This window comes from Corythoichthys intestinalis, chromosome 17 (assembly GCF_030265065.1).
Source record: "Corythoichthys intestinalis isolate RoL2023-P3 chromosome 17, ASM3026506v1, whole genome shotgun sequence".
NCBI classification, from domain to species: domain Eukaryota; kingdom Metazoa; phylum Chordata; class Actinopteri; order Syngnathiformes; family Syngnathidae; genus Corythoichthys; species Corythoichthys intestinalis.
The window spans coordinates 18,011,156-18,030,138 of NC_080411.1; the positions used below are offsets into that span (position 1 = coordinate 18,011,156).

Sequence of the window (18,983 nt, forward strand, 5' to 3'; positions counted from 1 at the left end):
GAAGGATTGGCATTGTCATCAGCACACTTTAATGATTAATAAAAATATATAGAAATAAAAAAATCTTAACTGAGGATAACAGCGTTTTTTTATTATTTTCATCTGACAACTGTCGACCTTAAAGGGTGGCAAATGATTGATTGCTGTCAATGGCACCGAAAGGTGACGATTACCTGGAGGTAGTGATGCAGCATCTTCTTGCTGTGCAGCAGATACGTGCACGTCTGACACAGGTAGCACAAATTGACCTGGAAGCAAAGACAAAGCCTAATTCACTTCAAAAGGTACGGACCGCAAAAGGTGTCCAATTCATTTGAACTCCCGCTTGAAATGAATCGGACATTTGCCGTCAATGGCTTTTATCACTCTTCATTTTTACTAAGGACCACCATATCACATACTCCGTGGGAGTCGGCACTAACTTATCAACAGTCGTTGATGTCCCCGCCACAAAACCTTCATGAAGTTAGGGTTAGGTCAATTAGGGCCAATCGCAGCCCCTGTGTCGCGGCTGACGGAGCTACCAACTCTCTCAATAACGGGGGTGTCCCAACGACTAGCACAAACTAATAGCAATCCTTCAGGTCCATTTTGCAAGAAATGGGGGGCTGCTAGTCGCATAATCAGATTAATCACTGAAATTTAATATATCTCAATTAGGGCTGTCAAAATTATCGCGTTAATGGGAGGTAATTAATTTTCTGAATTAATCACGTTAAAATATTTGACGCAATTAATGCACATGCCCCGCTCAAACAGATTAAAATGACAGCACAGTGTCATGTCCACTTGTTACTTGTGTTTTTTGGTGTTTTGTCGCCCTCTGCTGGCGCTTAGGTCCAACTGATTTTATGGGTTAGTACCATGAGTGAGCATGGTGTAATTATTGACATCAACAATGGCGAGCTACTAGTTTATTTTTTGATTGAAAATTTTACAAATTTTAATAAAACGAAAACATTAAGAGGGGTTTTAATATAAAATTTCTATAACTTGTACTAACATTTATCTTTTAAGAACTACAAGTCTTTGTATCCATGGATCGCTTTAACAGAATGTTAATGCCATCTTGTTGATTTATTGTTATAATAAACAAACACAGTACTTATGCACCGTATGTTGAATGTATATATCCATCTTGTGTCTTATCTTTCCATTCCAACAATAATTTACAGAAAAATATGGCAAATTTTATAGATGGTTTGAATTGCGATTAATTACGATTAATTAATTTTTAAACTGTAATTAACTCCATTAAAAATTTTAATTGTTTGACAGCCCTAATCTCAATTTACTGCAAAATGAACCCGAAGGGGTGCCATTTGTTTGTGCTAGTTGTTGGAACACCCCTCTGTTATTGAGAGAGTTGGTACGCTCCGTCAGACGCGGGAGCTGGATGCGGAAAAGCTGCGATTGACGTCATCACTCGAAATTATGTCAATATCTATGAAACGATAGAAGCACAAACAAACCTTTTAACAGCACAAATTAAGGCTAAAGAATTAGTGCTGCAACGCTTAATCGGTTAACTCGAGTAATTCGATTAGAAAAGAGCTTTGAATCAAATTTTGCTGCTTCGAGTATTCGTTCAATTACAGTGGCATTGTCATGGTTTGTTTTGAAAGTGTTCGCATTTAGTTTTATGGATTTGGGTGGATACTGCCCAGTAGTGTGAATAATGAATATGACATAACTTATTTAACACGGCTGAATCCAGCTGCTCCCTGTTAAGACCAACATAAGCTAGGTTTTTGTTTGAGCTAATGTTTTTTTAATGCATTTGTAATTTAGTTTAAAGGTATATTTACCATTTTTTGTGGGAATATGTGTCTGAACCATTTGTTAAGAGCATTGTTTGAAAAAAAAAAACACAAAAAAAAACGTATCACTTTATAGCATTCAAGCTAGCGGACTTTTGCTATGTAGGTTAGCCAACTGTTCTTTTGTTGTACTGAGATCATCATTTATTTTTTATACCCTTTGAGGCTCAGCACAGGTATTTTAATTTTTTATGTTCCTTATCCAATTACTCCATTATTCTAACCAGTTCGTCGAATAATTGACTCAAAAAATAATCGATAGCTGCAGCCCTAAAACATTTTATAGCATTTTGTTTGAGCTAATGTTTTTTATGCATTCGTAAATTAGTAGTATATATAATACAAGTATATTTAGCAGTTTTTTTTGGGGGGGGGGGGGGGGGGGGTTGAACTAGGGCTGCAGCTATCGATTAATTTAGTAGTCAATTAATCGATTAACTATTTAGCTCGAATAATCAAGTAATCTGATAAGGAACATAAAAAAAATTAACATTCTTGAGCTGAGCCGCAAACGGTATAAAAAAAATAAATGAGGATCTATATACAACAAAAGAACAGTTGGCTAACTTACACAGCAAAAGTCCGCTAGCATAAATCCTATAAAATGCTAACATTCTTTTTACAATGCTCTTAACAAATGGTTTAGACACATATTCCCACAAAAAATGTCTAAATACACAAATAAAACTAAATTACGAATGCATAAAAAAAAAACGAGCTTAAACAAAAACTTATGTTAGTCTTAACAGGGAGCAGATAGATTCAGCCGTGTGAAATAAGGTAGACTAGAGGGCTGTGTATCCACCCACATCAATAAAACTAAATGCAAACACTTTCAAAACAAATCATTACAACGCCACTTTAATTAAACTAATACTCGAAGACGCCAAATTTAATTCGAATCTTTTTTTCTAATCGAATACTTGAGTTAATCAATTAATCGTTGCAGCGCTAGTTTGAACGATCTGTTAAAAGCACTGCATTTACGCTAGCGGACTTTTGGCCAATTGTTCTTTTGTTGAACTTAGATCCTCAATTATTTAAGATCAGGTAATTTAATATATTTTTAAACGAAAGTGCAATTCTGCATAGTTTGAAGAAACATTCTGGAATTTTCTTTGTATTCCCATTTCATGCGCTTTTGAAAGTGCAATCTTAGCCAGCCTTGGGTTTACATCTTCTAAAATTGATTCTGCAACGCATTACTTGATTATTCACACAAACTACCGTAGTTGATAGATTAAACAACTACTAAAAACATCGATAGCTGCAGCCCTATAAACAATTGACACAATTTTTGGCCATTTTTAATCAAAATGGAGGGCTGGTTGACCTATAAAAGAATTTTAAATATCTTAAAAACGATAGCAGCACTCTATACAGCACAAACGATTGACATAATTTTGATATAAATTTGCATCTGATGGGGGGCCAACTTGAAATAAAGGCGCAAAGACTCGCCTGCACATCCCGGTGCAGATCGGGCAGGTGGAAGCGCCACTCGGCGGAGAAGCTGGAAAGCTGCAGCAGGAAGCCCACCGTGTGGTCCGCCTCCTCCAGGCACGCCAAACTCTGCGCGGCGCTCACAGCATTCAAGCACTGAGCGGGAGCGACGAGTCAGCATTTGGCACAATTTTTTTTTTTTTTTTTTTAAATGTATTCTTCAGACTATAACTCGCACATGTCAAAAAATGCATCATTACAAACAATAAAAAGCAGATGTCGTATCGGAGTATAAATGATAAGGAAATTTAGTTGATGAAATACAACATTTTAAGGATAACTTCAAATAATGTGCCGAGAGACTCCAGTTGTTTTTTACCCATCAACCTTTGTGGGTGGAACAAACAGACAAGAACAGCTTTTTGCCTCCCAGCATGCATTGTGGCACTAGGGATGTAAATGACGTTTACGTGTTCTGAGCTCGTCAGCTCTTCCTATTGTTTCATGACTTGCTAGTTATGCTATTTACGCCAAACTATGAAATGAAACACGACTTCTAGTCCGAAAAATGGGTCGTTGTCTTTAAGATACCTGCAGGATGCGCTCCCGGTGCACGCCGGCAAAGTCCAGCGCCTCGTGGAGGAAGTGGTAACGGAGCGTCTTGAGCAGACTCTCCATCAAGGACAGGCACAGCCGGTAGACACCCGGCCAGCAGGCGCCATCCTGGGCCTTGCGGCTCAAACTCTGGCAGGGAAAGAATGGACACGGGATCACGTCACGCCCCTGACGATGATGATTAAGCTCTCACCTGGGACGCGCCGTTGCCGGACATTTCGTAGACACTGAGCAGAGGCAGACAGATGGTTTGGATGATGCCGGTGCCGGCCACGGCCGCCGCCCCCTAAACGGCAAGTGGCGATGACAAAGGGAACATTTCCACATTTAGACGTACAGTTGCTCTGAAAATGAACTTGTTCTGCTCAGTCAACTTTGGCATACTTGCAACAGTGACATATTAACAACCTGCTTACACTGAAAATATATAAATATATATATATAAGTAAAATAATAGATTATTTTACTTATAGCATGTGACTTTTCAGTTTTGGTCGATTTTAGCGACGCCTGTGGACATAAGCGGTAGTGTTTTGCCTTAAGAAAGACACCGTTTCCAATGAGGACCTGCGCACTCCCCGTACAGAGTCGTAAAATCATCATCAATGAAAAAAATCAATCTCCCGGTCACCTGCAGATGGATTAAACAACATTTCTGTTTCCAGCGGATGCGTGAATGAGGAATAGTAATAAGGTAGCATAATAATGCCATTAATCGTCCCTCTTTGTCAATGTTACAGCAGTAAGCCAGCATGCACTGTTAGCATGCTCAGCAAAAATAAAAACTGTCCCTGTGTCCAATGACACTGTCGTTTAATTTGAATTTATTATTGTTGATTTTTTTTAAAGTTTTATTCTTCTGTATCAAATGGTCAAAAAATGTACCTTGAGTGTATTTTTACAGTTTGGATGTGACTTTTGTATTCAGGCATATTGATGCGCCTTAACTCTTTTCTGTTACAGACAAAACAATGTTAATAAAGGTATACTTTATTCTAAGTTGATTTATATTACTTTTTTCCTTTGATATAAAAGGACAATGTTATGAAGAGGTGTACTTATAATTAAAGATGTCCGATCACGTCATTTTTAAAGTATCGGAATCGGCAAAAAAATATCGGACATGCCTTTTTTTAAATAAATATTTTCTAATTAAATCGTTTTCTAATTGTATTTAACGTTGCAGACAAAATTGTCTTACATTCATCCGGAGTTTAGTTTTGGCTTAAAGTAGGGCTATCAATTTTATCGTGTAAACGGCGGTAATTAATTTTTTAAAAATTAATCACGTTAAAATATTTAATGCAATTAACGCATGCGCTGCACGACCTCCTCACGCATTGTCGCGGTAAATTTTTATAATGGCACCGTTTTACCTATATACAGAGCTAACAGGCAGCATAAAATGAGTAGAGAGAATTTTGGCAGTCTTTGGAGCCTCTTTTTAATTGGCTAAAGCCTTAAAATCCCTCTCTCAACAAATAGAAATATTGTGGGAAGTAATGTGGGGAAGAACGGTAGTGGTTGATCTTTTCCTTAACACCCTATGTTACTTCCCAACGCAGAGAGGATATATCAATTGGTGCCACTATGCACAGTCATGGTTGCACTTCCCATCATGCATTTGGGCAGAACAGTTAAATGGCTACAGTACCATTTACTGAAAGCTCAACAAATACACTAGATGGCAATATTTAGTCACAATATACAAAGTCACATTTATCCTTTAAGAATTACAAGTCTTTCTATCCGTGGATCCCTCTCACAGAAAGAATGTTAATAATGTAAATGCCATCTTGAAGATTTATTGTCATGATAAACAAATACAGTACTTATGTACTGTATGTTGAATGTATATATTCGTCCGAGTTGTATTCTTTTTTTTTTCTTAATGCATTGCCAAAATGTATATGATCGGGAAAAATTATCAGGAATGATTGGAATTGAATCGGGAGCAAAAAAAAAAAAGCAATCGGATCGGGAAATATGGGATCGCCAGATACTCAAACTAAAACGATCGGGATCGGATCGGGAGCAAAAAAACATGATCGGAACAACCCTACTTATAATAATAATTTTCAAATCAAATGGTATTATTTACAGTGGTGGCAGAGAGTTTGGGGGAGGAGGGGGCGCGAGACGTTTACGTCTTCGTGGGACAGTGGGGGGCAGAAAATAATTTAGAAGCACTGCCCTAAGGGATCACTCCGTGATTTAACACTGCTTCTAACGGTCAGCAGGGATGAACGCATTATCAAACTTCCCGCTGTCCTAACAGCTTTAATACTACTAACATTAATGATATACTGAATGTCCAATTCATTTGGACCGGCAGCCATCAGAATGATCGCAGCCAGCCAGCCCTCCAAAACCATTGGCTGTCCCGCCATCAGTGGCGCCGAAATGTGACAATTCAATGCCAGCCGGCGAGTTCAGCAGGATGTTTTGTTTGTTTGGTTGTTTTTTTTTTTTTTACCTGAGGCGAGCGCGCCAAAGTGAGCAGCAGATGGAGCGCGGCCTCCGTGAAGTAGAGGTTCTGCTTTGAGCGCAGGCTGAGCTCCACGGCGCCGAGCACGGACGGCAGCACGGGGATCTTCCTCATCACGGCCCCCCAGTGCTCGCCGTCCTCGTCGGTGAGACACAGCTCCTTGGCCAGGTGCAACGCCAGCACACTCACCTGAAAACAAAGAGCGAGGAGCGAAGAGTGAGAAGCGGAAAGCTCCGAACGCCACTTCATTTTGTCCGAACAATTTCAGGCAGATTTCAAACGAAGTGGTTCAAACCTGGAGGAAATGGAGCTTGGCAACTTAACTAGAACTTAAAAATAGCTTGACACAAATGGAAATTCAATTGAAACACGTGGGGAAAAACACCTAACTTTTAAGTTATGTGTGTTATCACGCGTAATGACATTTTTAGGTGAGTATATATATATATACACACACTTTTTTTATATAAGATCTAGAAGTTTTTTGAGTGAAAGCAGTGAACTAGTCTTTTTTTTCTAGTCACATCTGAGATTCAATTGTTGGCCGTTTTCAACAATGTACATCGAAAATAACGACATTGACTGAAAATGGTTCAATATTTGATGAAATGTCTTGCTTTCTCATGTATGTTCATAATTGCTCTTTACCTAAAAAAAATATGTTTTATCCCCGATTAATCTTTAGAATTTTCAGTCGAATACTCGATTACTAAAATATTCGATGGCTGCAGCCCTAATGGTGACTCTGGATCCAGCTTGCCTCCTCGCCTGGGTCTCTCTGTGCTGTATGATTGCTGCTGACTTGGAATAAATGGTCATCTTGTGTTTCGAAGCCTTTTTCCAGCTTTTAAAATGAAGTTAGTACAAGGGATTAAGATGAAAGTTTGGCCTTTTGGCCGGGTTGTCGGGGTTCCGCCGGCCTACGTCCCGCCGGCCTGGGTCGTTGGAATTGCGCGAGTGCGGCTCCGGCAATCTGGCAAAAAGGTCAGATTCCTTCAAAGCCCATAGACGTGCAATCCAAAATTCTCATCGCGTGCCAGTATTGAACGGTCAAAAACCCTCAGGAAATGTTATCCATAATAGAACAACTCACTCAGGTACTCAGTCTTCTTCTGCCAAACACAAATTATAGCAAGAACACGTCATCAGCACTTCTACTACTGTATGTTACTGTCAGGGCTAGTATTTTGTCAGCCATTGTCATTTGATACATCCCTTGCATTGAGTGGAACTTTATTTTTTTTAAACATATTATTGCCTATGTATGTTTGTCATTTGGAGTGCTGTTTCACATATTAGACGTGACAAGTATTGATGGCGAGAAGCACGCTCACTTACTCTGTGGGGGGGGAAAAAAAGTTTCATTTCCAAATGATTGGAAAAAATATCTAAATCCGACAATATTAAAAAGAAAATAGCGCTCATTTTTCGGGGCTCACTAGCGGACTCACCCCATCCCGCTCGTCCTTCTGAGGTCCGAGGGGGAAGTCCGTTTCCATGCTTTCGTCGTCCTCCTCCGTCGGCTCGACAGCACGGCGTGTGTGACGGGTGCTGTTCATCAGCGCCAGCGCTTGGTCTTTGGCCGTCTCGCACACCGCTGCCAGCAGCTGTGGGAGCTGGGAAACCTCGCCGCCTGCGTGCGGGCGCATTTTTCCGTCACCCCGGAGTCTTACGGCACAGCGGAGGAGGTCAGAGGTCCCTACTGTCGAGTCCTTGGATCTGGAGCGCGGAGATGAGCGCCGAGAGGAGTTTGGCTTTGGTCCTCTCAATCATCTGCGGGTCAGCTTGAAGGACGCTCTCCAGCATGAGCGAGAGCGGCGACAGGATGTCTGGAGCGCCGGCCACCACGCTGAGGAGGAGCAGGAGCAGTGAAACACTGCACTATAAGACGCACCTTCGACCAATGGCCAAATTCAAAACAGTTTCCATCGTTGGAATAAAATGGAGTCCTATCTCGTAAATTTTTTTTTTAACTCTACATACTGTACATGCGTATAATGACAGTATTAACATTAATCGTATGATGATAACACTTTGATTTAAATGTACTCGATATTCTATTAATCAGCATTAATTGCATGAACACATTTTTAGTAGAGGTCCACTCAGCAGAACGTACCACTTAGTCACATGCACGCTGTCCGACTTTGTAAGACAGTAAACGTTGTCACTTCAGATTAGTGCTGCAACGATTAATCGATCAACTCGAGTATTCAATTAGAAAAAAAGATTCGAATTAAATTTTGCTGCTTCAAGTATTCGTTTAATTAAAGTAGCGTTGTAATGGATTGTTTTTGAAAGTGTTTGCATTTAGTTTCATTGATTTGGGTGGATACACTGCCCTCTAGTCTGTCTCATCTTACATAGCCAAATCCAGCTGCTCCCTGTTAAGACCAACATAAGCTAGGTTTTTGTTTGAGCTAATGTTTTTTTAATGCATTTGTAATTTAGTTTAAAGGTATATTTACCATTTTTTGTGGGAATATGTGTCTGAACCATTTGTTAAGAGCATTGTTAAAAAAAAAAAAAAAAAAAAAAAAAGGTGGTATTTTATAGCATTTAAGCTAGTGGACTTTTGCTATGTAAATTAGCCAATTGTTCTTTTGTCATACATATATAGATCCTTATTTATTTATTTTTCTTTTTCCGTTTGAGGCCCAGCTCAGGCATTTTGAGTTTTCCATGTTTATCCAATGACTCAATTATTCGAACTAGTTCATTGATTAATCGACTACTAAAATAATCAATAGCTGCAGCCCTAGTGTGTTATCAAGCAAAATGAATTTTTTAGGTAAGAAATAAGATTTATTTTTTAAATAAAATTTAGAAGTTTTTGAGTGAAAACAGTAAAAAAGTTTTTTTCTGTCACTTCTGAGAGGCAATTTTTGGCTGTTTTCAACAATGTACATCGAAAATAAAGACATTGATTCACTGAAAATGGTTCAATATTAGATGAAATGTCTTGTTTTCTCGTGTATATTTATAATTGCTCCTTACCTAAAAAAATGTTTTATCCGATTACTCGATTAATCGATAGAATTTTCAGTCGAATACTCGATTACTAAAATATTCGATAGCTGCAGCCCTACTTCATATGACTTCATATTTTGCTCATAATAAAGTCTTAAGGGTTTTACTTCCCTAAGAATACGTCTGGGACTTATCACACAGAGTCAGGGTACAATAAATGGTTAAGCTTAGCAAACTAACAGGTCAACACGTCACAACTCCCCCAGGCGGGACCCTGGAAAACGGGAACTGGGATGATGCCGACGTCTCCACGAGACCGGCAGAAGACATCACTTCGTCTGTGACTCGAAATTGAATGCTGATGTTTCCACGCCTCTGTAGTATGGTAACACACTGGCTGGGGGACTTTACAATCTCTGGAATTAATATACTCTGATCAAATTACTGCATCAGTTCTGTGAGTCTCTTTCATTGAATCAATTATTATTTAGTAAATACTCCCTCTCTTGGTAACGGCAAAAAGGTTTTGAGAAGATGGATGGCTTTTGGTGCACCTTATAGTGCAGAAAAGACTATTTGGACACTCGACGAATCACCGACTATTTTTGCCATTAATCGGCTCAAATATAAATTTACTGTTGAATAATTCTCATTGTACATCTGCACGCGAGGCGAATAGCCAAGTCAAGTTAAAAAAATTAAAAGCCATCATGGATAAATTCAGGGTCTCTGCAGGGTTAAACAAGCCAAATCTACGAGTTTTAAAGATTAAGATTTTGACTGACAGGGTCATAAAAATCCGGTCATAATCTATTTTTACCCGTCACTTAAATTTTTAAAATGACTATCTTGATACAGTCACTATATGTATATACACAATAATACAATAATACTTTATAATATAAAGTAACTAACATTAGTGCAGTCATGGGTTACAGTAAGCAGGCCAGTACTGTGTTTCCATATAATATTTTTATTATATTATATATATATATATATATATATATATATATATATATATTACCCCCCCCAAAGTGGGACCTTCCATGATCCGAATACATTTAATAATAATAAAATATTGTATAATTCCATTATATATATATATATATATATATTTTTTTTTTTTTTTTTTTTTTTTTTTTAATATTATTAAATAAAAATGCACGTTGATACGACGCACATAAAGGCAACTTCCAATTTTTTAAAAAATCGTTAGAAAGTTGTATGGACTTACAATCCGCTAGCTTGTTGTTTCCTGTTGTCTTCCGAAATACGCCTGGGTGACGGCGCGTCAAGTGTTCGTTCATAGCCGACGTGCTACCGTGGTATGTGAGCTCAGCTTGGCAAAAAGAGTACACACAGTGGTAGCACCCTCCATATTTTCCTTGGAATAATTTCAGGCTCTGGCTAGTGTGGTCCGCTTTTTTGGCTTCATGCCGCTTTCATTGTGTTACCAATTCTGTCCTTCTTGGTAATTGGCGGCGTTTTCAACTGCTCGCCGCAGTGAGGAGTGAACCAGCGATTCACTTGATTCGTTGTCATCCTTCACTGCATCAGTCCCTCTTTTTTCACCTCTTTTATCAACACCATCGTCGTTTTGGGGCTTTTTGAAGAAACTTCGGACACTCAGTTGCCTTGACATTTTTCCGAGTCAGGCCAACGACGTCATGCATCAAGAGATACAATAGCTAATTAATATGCTCACTCGCCACCCTGTGGTCTGGGGTGTGAATTGCAACCTGTCAAAATGACAGATGGACTTCAGTCTTTTCCGTCACCGTTGTAAAAAACCGGTCAACGACGGAAAATATTCGGTTAACGTGACCCCTGACTAGTAGTAGTAGTAGTAGTAGTATTTAAGAACTTTCATGAGGTTTTAGGAGAATTTTAGACATTTTAAGGCATTAAATTCAAATTATTGGATTTAAGACTTGTTTTCAGACTTAGTAAGACCCCGCGGACACCCTGAAATTTAATAGTGAATGAGGGGGTTTGTACCTCCTCCATTGCTTGAGGAGAACGAGAAGCAGCGTGGCCGTCGTGGAGCCGAGCCGGAGACACGGCACGGACCCGGATCTGGTCAGCTAAAAGACAAAGGCGGTGGCGATGTTAAACTCGGCCGCCGGCCGGGGAACCATCGAGGAGGATCGGAGACTCACGGCAGCTTTGGTGGCGTCCAGCGCATCCATGAAGAGCTTCAGTTTGGTCTGGTTGTCGGTCAACTGCATCACGTCGGACTGGAAAAAAAAAATGAAAAGTTCCCTTACTACTTTCGTAACGCGGCTGGCCGGCCTTGGCGACGACAGGCACGCACGTGAGCGGTGGCGAGGACGAGCAGCATCCGCCAGGCGAGGATCAGCAAGTGCGTCTGTTGCGGGAAGTAGGTCACGCCCTCGTCCTCCATCTCGGCCACGTGGCACGCCAGCGACTTGACGTACTGAGACCAGTACTCGTAACGCCGTGCGTTGCCGAACCTCCGCAGGGCGTCCTGAAGAGATGGCTCCGGCGAGCCGCTAACATGCGCGGACGTGCCCGGTCAGGGGTGATGTTTCGGGATTGTGTTTCGATGCCAATGACGGTGATAGAAGTCCGAACCATTTGGATGACTCTTTTTCCTTAAAGTGTTTTATTATTTCCTATATTTCTTTGAGATACAATAACCCTTTCATGCACCAATGATGTTTTTTAATATTACATTCAATTGTAGTACTGTATTCATGTTTGCAAATATTTTGCAATGGGCAATAAAAAAAATACTTTTAAATAAAATCAATTCAAGATTCAGTGAAAATATTTTGGGGGGTGGTGGGATCAATTACTTAAAAAGTAAACAATAGTCCATTTAAAATAAATAAATAAAACTGAGTCCTTAAAAATATACTCAACATAAAATAATTTGAAAGAAGAAAAATAAACAAGTGTGGCCCATGTGTATTTTGCTCTAGGAATTTTATCAATTCATGATATGTTTTGTTTTATAACTCTTGTGAGCTCACATAGCTCAACTACAGTGGTTCTTAACCTTGCTAAACGTACCGAACCCCACGAGTGGATTCACCGAACCCTTCGGAATTAGATAATAAAGAATTTTTTTTTTCAAATTCAAAACCAATATATCTAAGCTAGCAAGCTAATAATTTAGCAAATTCCCATTCAAAATTCTTCTCATTTTGACAGCTTTTTTATAAACAGGTCAGAATTTGAGACCATGTGTCCCATTGGGCTGTTGTATTCTCTCATACCCAGTGTGAGTCACCCTTCCACTGAGCAAACCAGTTCCTCCTCTCATCAGATTGTGGACTAGCAGTTAAAAGAAATGGATTAAGCATGTAAATTGGGAGCAAACCAGTCCATAACCCGGTCTAAAAAGCCACTTTGCCTTGATTTAATCAGCGTACAAAAATAGGGGTCTGCGTTTTTTACCTTTGCCGAACCCCTTAGACTTACTCACCAAACCCCTGGGGTTCGATCGAACCCAGGTTAAGAACCACTGCTCTACTATTTGGCTGCCAATGACCAGTGCTGATAAAAACGGCGTTAGAATATAAAGGCGTTACTAACGGTGTTATTTTTTCAGTAATCAGTAATCTAATTAATTACTTTTCTCATCTTGGCAACGCCGTTACCGTTACTGAGGCGGGAAAGGCGTGCGTTACAATGAGTTACTAAGTTGGTTGAATAAAAAAAGTCTGAGAGAGACAGACTCACGGAGACAAGAGAGCAGAGCAGGAGTGGGGCAGACGCCGTTGCAAACGCGATGCTAGGTGGCTCCAATAATACCTGACTGTAGCCATAGCCTACAAACTACGCCCACATGATATGGTAGATATCACATATTATAGAACTAGATGCAAATGACAGACACTGCTGCATTGGCAACATGTTTTAAGGACTACATGCGTTATTAAACAGCCGCCATCTTAAAGCAGTAGACCTCTCAGGAAGGCTCTGATGTAGAGATCCTTCCTAGCGAACCTACTTTTTTTTTTTTTTTAAATATAAAATGCTCCTAAATCGGCAAAATCTTGACTTAAATCTATCTTCAAATGATGAAACAGTTTTAAAACTTACACATGTTGAAAGTAGACAGAAGGAAACTAATGCAATAACGGGAGCAATTTTAACAACTTTAACGGTTGATTCACAACTTTAAATGACTTCCACACATAGCAAAGGTTACTATCTAGTTATCGCAATACCCTTGTGTCTAGTTAAGTGGAGGGTAAAGAATTGGGCTAGGGCCAATTGTCCCCAAAACCCTTTAAACTTCACATTGTGTGACCTGGTTTTTTTTTGTTTTGTTTTTTGAGAAAAAAAAAACATGAAAATTATCACTAGTTACTTTGCCAAGTAACTAATTACTCTTACATTCAGGTAACTGAGTTACTAACGCAATTACTTTTTGGGAGAAGTAATTTGTAGCTAATTAATTACTTTTTTTAAGTAAAATTAACAACACTGCCAATGACAGCAGTAGACGTCTATTTTAACTAAGTCAACGTCTATTTTAACTAAGTCAAAATGAATAGGACCTCTCTTGCCGCCAATTTTCTTTTCAATTAGGACAACAACACATACTTTGTGGACTGGTAGGCAGTCAATGAGTTCAACTCATGAGAACTTTGAATAGATGTCCACTGTAGTTATTTCACTTATTGGTTGCTCCTGACGGCACTAAATGTGCAATTCATTTGGGCTGGGAGGGGCTGGCAAGAGTAATCGCTAGCTTGTGTTCCCAGTCACAGTGAATTGGAAGTTTAGCCCGGTAAACAGCAACGAAAGGTTCTCTGGCACACCTCCTAGTTTAAATGAAGTGGACATCTATCATTGTCAATGAGTTTAATACTATAAATCAACGATCGCCAACTCTCAAAGTTCAAATTGTTTGGATGTCCATCATCATTTGTAGCAGCGAAAAACGACGACCCTTCCCCCACTCACCCGTGGACATAGAAGATTTCCAGTCCGACAATTTTCATGACAAAGGCACACGTTTCCAGAACGCATGGCTGCAAGAAAGGAAACTTTTAGCTTTTAACAAGTACACCGTTGAGCCTTTTGAAATTCTTACCTCAGTGATATCTGAAGGTGGCGCCAACGCTCCAAAGAGGGGCGTCGTAAGATTCTCCCAAAACTTTTCCCTGTGTTCAGAAAAAAAAAATGTTGCTCAAGTGCTTTTGTTACAGATCACTATGGTGGATTTGGTGCGTCTTTTTACTGCGTGCGCAGGACGGAGATGGCGCTGTCCCTTCGGTCCTGCCACAGCGCCAGCAGGAAGGCCACGGCAGCACGGTGGAGTAGCGGAGGACACCAGTACTTTCCCTGTTGCTTGGAGTCAATCAGCTCCAGCACCCCGTGCAGGCAACTCCACTCGCCCACCAGGAACTCCTACAGGAAAACGGAAAATGTTTGCGAACCGACTAGGCTTGCCATCGACACTTCAGGGACAGCTATTGAAAAGTGATCACTGACCACGAACCCAGGTCATAGGGTTTGTGTTGTAGTCATTAGCAAAAAGAGGGGAAATAGATATTGACGGTAAGAGACATTACCCAGTCGCTTCCAGCCCCTACCAGTTCAAATGGACTGGATGTCCAATACCGTCAACAGAGGTGAGTGACTCAAGTAAAAGTAGTATTACCTCAAAATAATATTACTCAAATAAAACTACAGTCCCTAACAAAAGTCTTGTCGCTTATCCATTTTGTAGAAACAGTTGCTAATAACCGGACTTGTAATTTTTCAATTGGTTTCAGAAATGGCTCATATGAAAGCTAAGACCCTTCCAAATGATGTTGAATGTACAAAAATATATTTGTTTCACTGAAGAAAGATCATTTAATGAAGACATAAAGGTCAAATTTTGGCAACACAAATGCATTGTCGCCTACAGAAAGTAGTGTGAAAATTGAACAAAAAATGTACCGGACTTTTGTCAGGGACTGTAGGTGTGCCTTATTATTTCATTTTTTAAAGGGACTTGGCAACCCTATTTTGGCCCCAAAAATGATCAAAGCCTAAAATCATCGAATTTAAACAAGAAAAATGAAACATAACGGCAAAAGACCACACGTGCCCTCTAGTGGAGAAAATACATTTCCCACCATGAATTGAAAACGAGTCTTTCAAATAAATCACTGCCAAATAAAAGCTGGTTCAAACAAATCCACGCTTTCAAGTTGATTATGTAAAATAGTTTCATTTTTATGGCGCTTTAAAGACGCCACGTCACTGAACAGGCCAGTGTGATCATATGACTTCCGACTGCATTGTTACGTCTGATTGGTATCATGGAAGCGTGTAAATATTGTTGCAACATCTCATCTGAAACTGTTTGAGCCACTGTGAGCATCTCTGGCAAAATAAAGCCAAATATTAATATAAAGAGGAAACAAGTCTTGTGTAGCCCAAGTAGCGGAGTTAGAGTAGCGTCTCGTCTTCACAAATCTACTCAAGTCAAAGTGAAAAGTATGGCTTGGTAAAACTACTGTGAGGTACACTTTTCACAAAAAGTTAGTCACTTAAATGTAATGGAGTAAATGTAACGCGTTACTACCCACTGCTAAGTGCTGACCGTCAATGGCAGTCAAGGAGTATGCGAAGTCAGAAAAGATTTATAAAACAATCATATTTCCAGAGCTACTACACTTATTTGAATTGATGTCTTTTTAAATTAACTAAACAGTTTCAATTGAAATCTAAATTTAGAATTATTGTTACTCGCAGCCTCAATATACAAGTCACACCAGAGTATGAGCACAAGGGGGGGAAAAAATTGGGCAATGAGTTAAAATGACCTTAGAGCCTTCGTTGCAGTCTTTGGCCTCCAAGTTGAGGAAGAGTTCGATGAGGCCCGGCTGCGTTTCCACGGCGACCGTCAGGAACTCCAGAATCATCACCTTGATCCTCATGTCCTCAGTCTTGCTCTGCAGACGCGTGAGGAAGGCGTCGCGGATGGCAGGTGCGTCGCTGCCAAGACAGGCGTACACGGACATGGGGGCCACCTGGCGGACCACATGCGGGGTGATGATTAATGTTGTGCCTGTTACATTTTTTGCTCAAGATTCCGATACCTGGCTCGCGGTATCGCCTATATGAAATGACTGCATACTCGTAGATAAAAGACGTATCAGACAATGCTTAAATCAATATTTTATTGCAACACCCATTTGCACGTTGTTACCGTCAGTACCCAATCTTTCCTGTCCCGTTTATGGGGGCGCTAATATGGTAAACTTTCGTAACGTTGGGTGGTCACCCAGTGATGTTTTGACTAGAGGTTGATGGATAAATTGACTTTTTTCCAACATCAGCCGATTAAACAAAAAAAACATACAAACAAAAAAGGATTTTGATCAGGCATCTGTCTGGGCAACTGTGACCACCGCTGACTGACAGTAGGACCCCGGAAGGACCCTGCAGCAGGCTGAAGGCAGACTGCTACAGGAAGCTTCCGGCTTGCCTGTTTCGTAAATATTTTAGGATTAAGATTTTTTATCTTGCACGAGACAATATGCAATGTTGCCTTAGCCTCGTAAGGTGTTTACCGAGTGATCCTTACACTCTAGGTGTAACTCGAAGAGTTAGCGTAGCATTCGCGTTAGCATTAGCTTTAGTATGGCGAGCATCCTCTGAAATTTGACGGTTTTGTAGCAATATTTTATAAAATGCCTTTGATAATCTATGTGCTTTTCAAAAAAGTGTATCGGCCTCAAGTATCGGCTTTGAAAATTGGCTTTGGATATCAGAAATCGGATTAAAAGTTTTTGTTTTTTTTTTAAATATCGGTATCAGCATTTAAAACTCCCATATTGGTCACCCTCTAGTTTTGACAATAGAAGACATTCGAAAAACATGCAAGAATGGTGGAAAAATGCCAACAAAAAAAAAGTAGGTTGCAACTGACGTTTTGGCATTGACTAAAGGCATAATTACCATGGTTTTCCTTTTTATGTTTTTTTTTTCTTTTTCAGTCACATATATTGTTGAAATTTCATACAATCTATCCTAGATACTGTGTATTGGGATATGATCTTGATTCCGGGGCACAAATTGTCACAGAATTGAATGGTGAGTTACCGCCCTTACGTGTGACATCACGAAAAAACACATTTTAAAAAGCGGCAACTTACAGAGGCCAGGCGCTTGAGGAGCTGGATGGCGAGCCTGGGCAGCGCGGGGTCGTGCTTGTGGTAGATGTACTTGGCCAGCACGGCGACCAGGTTGGCGCCGTGGCCGCCGTGCTGCGTCAGAGCCCGTTCCAGAGGCGAGGCCGTGTCCGAGGGCCCCTTGAGCCGGATGGCGTTGTTGGTGACGGATAAGGCCAGCTTGATCATCTGGGTCAGGACTTGGCCTGGTCCCTCTGAGCCGCAGCTGAGCGGGGGACACAAAATACGTTTGAGCGAGCAAGCGTACTGAGCGCGTCAAGTCGCTTGTCGTCAGTCGACCTGCTGGGCTGCGCGGCCAGAACCATGTCGATCTTGTCCACGCCCACTCCCATGATGTTGACCACCGCCTGCCCGGCCTCCGAATTGGCCAGGCTGTAGATGCAAAGTGACTGCAGAGTAGGAATGCTGAAAAGAGAAAAAAAAAAAAGAAAAATCATCAAGGGTACAGAGAATTCTTTAACTGGTTTTCATTTTAAAATTCTAATATTTATGGGATATTTGGAAAAACATCTTTTTAAAAACTAAAAATGGTAACACATCATTTGACATTGGTTTCATAAGACCAGTGATGAGTAGCCAAAATATTTACTCAAATAAGAGTACCATTACTTCAAAATAATATTACTCATGTAAAGTGTTGTTTTCGTCAACGATGACGATAACGAAAATATTTAGTCAAAGAACAATTTTTTCGTGACGATGACGAGCTAAAAACGTGTCTTGGGAGACTAAAACATAATGAGATGGATGCCAGTTGTCGTCTGACTAGAGGAGAACGAGATGAAAATTCGCCATAGTTTGCTAAACTTTGTTTTCTTATCTTGGCTAGATATTCCATGTTGTTTTAGCCTTTAAAGGTCTGTGCTAAGTGATCATCACACAGTATGTAACATGTAGCGTTAGCATACTGTTCGCGCTAGCATAGCGTTCACGTTAGCGTTTAGTGTGGTGAGTGTCATCTTAAACTCTTCGAAAACTCTTGAGTGGGGAAAAAAAAAAAACACTGAACTCCGGCAAAGAGAAAAACCTACAGAAATTAAGCATTATTCGTCCAAAGAGCAGGCGTGCCCTGCAGTGGCGATTACTTCATTGTTTACAGTATTTTAAAGAATGCACGTGATTGAACAGGCCGACATGATCGTAAAGCGACAATCTCGAGTCTAATTGGTATGATGGACTAATGTGATCATTGTTGCGACATCTCATTGGTGAAACTGGTAGAGCTACTGATGGCATCGCTGGGAAAAAAAAGTAAAATCTAATATATAGAATAAAGAGGAAAATGTAACAATTCTACGAGAAACGCCGGAATAGACCTCTATGGCCGTCGATGGCACTCAAACGTGCCCTGGCGTTTCAAGTGAATGTCATACCTGCTTTGGTGGTCATCGCACTCGGGACTCAAGTTAAGGATGGCGTGGATGAGCTCCAAAATGAGACAGCCTGGAGGGACACATTTGACTTTTAATTTCTTATGGC

At 40.3% G+C, this 18,983-nt stretch overlaps 1 protein-coding gene across 1 annotated transcript in view; it reads right to left on the reverse strand.

Moving 5' to 3' along the window:
- nup188 (nucleoporin 188) overlaps positions 1 to 18,983 on the reverse strand; it is a 45,996-nt gene that overhangs the window by 10,255 nt on the left and 16,758 nt on the right. Inside the window, exons 22-38 of the mRNA XM_057819090.1 lie at positions 18,878 to 18,947; positions 17,784 to 17,909; positions 17,469 to 17,709; positions 16,134 to 16,340; positions 14,555 to 14,724; positions 14,408 to 14,477; positions 14,278 to 14,345; positions 11,651 to 11,849; positions 11,496 to 11,573; positions 11,335 to 11,420; positions 8,070 to 8,215; positions 7,818 to 7,999; positions 6,355 to 6,555; positions 4,072 to 4,164; positions 3,855 to 4,007; positions 3,282 to 3,419; positions 174 to 248 (exon numbers count right to left, since the gene is read on the reverse strand). Of these exons, the coding sequence (XP_057675073.1) occupies positions 174 to 248; positions 3,282 to 3,419; positions 3,855 to 4,007; positions 4,072 to 4,164; positions 6,355 to 6,555; positions 7,818 to 7,999; positions 8,070 to 8,215; positions 11,335 to 11,420; positions 11,496 to 11,573; positions 11,651 to 11,849; positions 14,278 to 14,345; positions 14,408 to 14,477; positions 14,555 to 14,724; positions 16,134 to 16,340; positions 17,469 to 17,709; positions 17,784 to 17,909; positions 18,878 to 18,947 (2,303 nt within the window). The remainder of the gene's footprint in view (positions 1 to 173; positions 249 to 3,281; positions 3,420 to 3,854; positions 4,008 to 4,071; positions 4,165 to 6,354; positions 6,556 to 7,817; positions 8,000 to 8,069; positions 8,216 to 11,334; positions 11,421 to 11,495; positions 11,574 to 11,650; positions 11,850 to 14,277; positions 14,346 to 14,407; positions 14,478 to 14,554; positions 14,725 to 16,133; positions 16,341 to 17,468; positions 17,710 to 17,783; positions 17,910 to 18,877; positions 18,948 to 18,983) is intronic.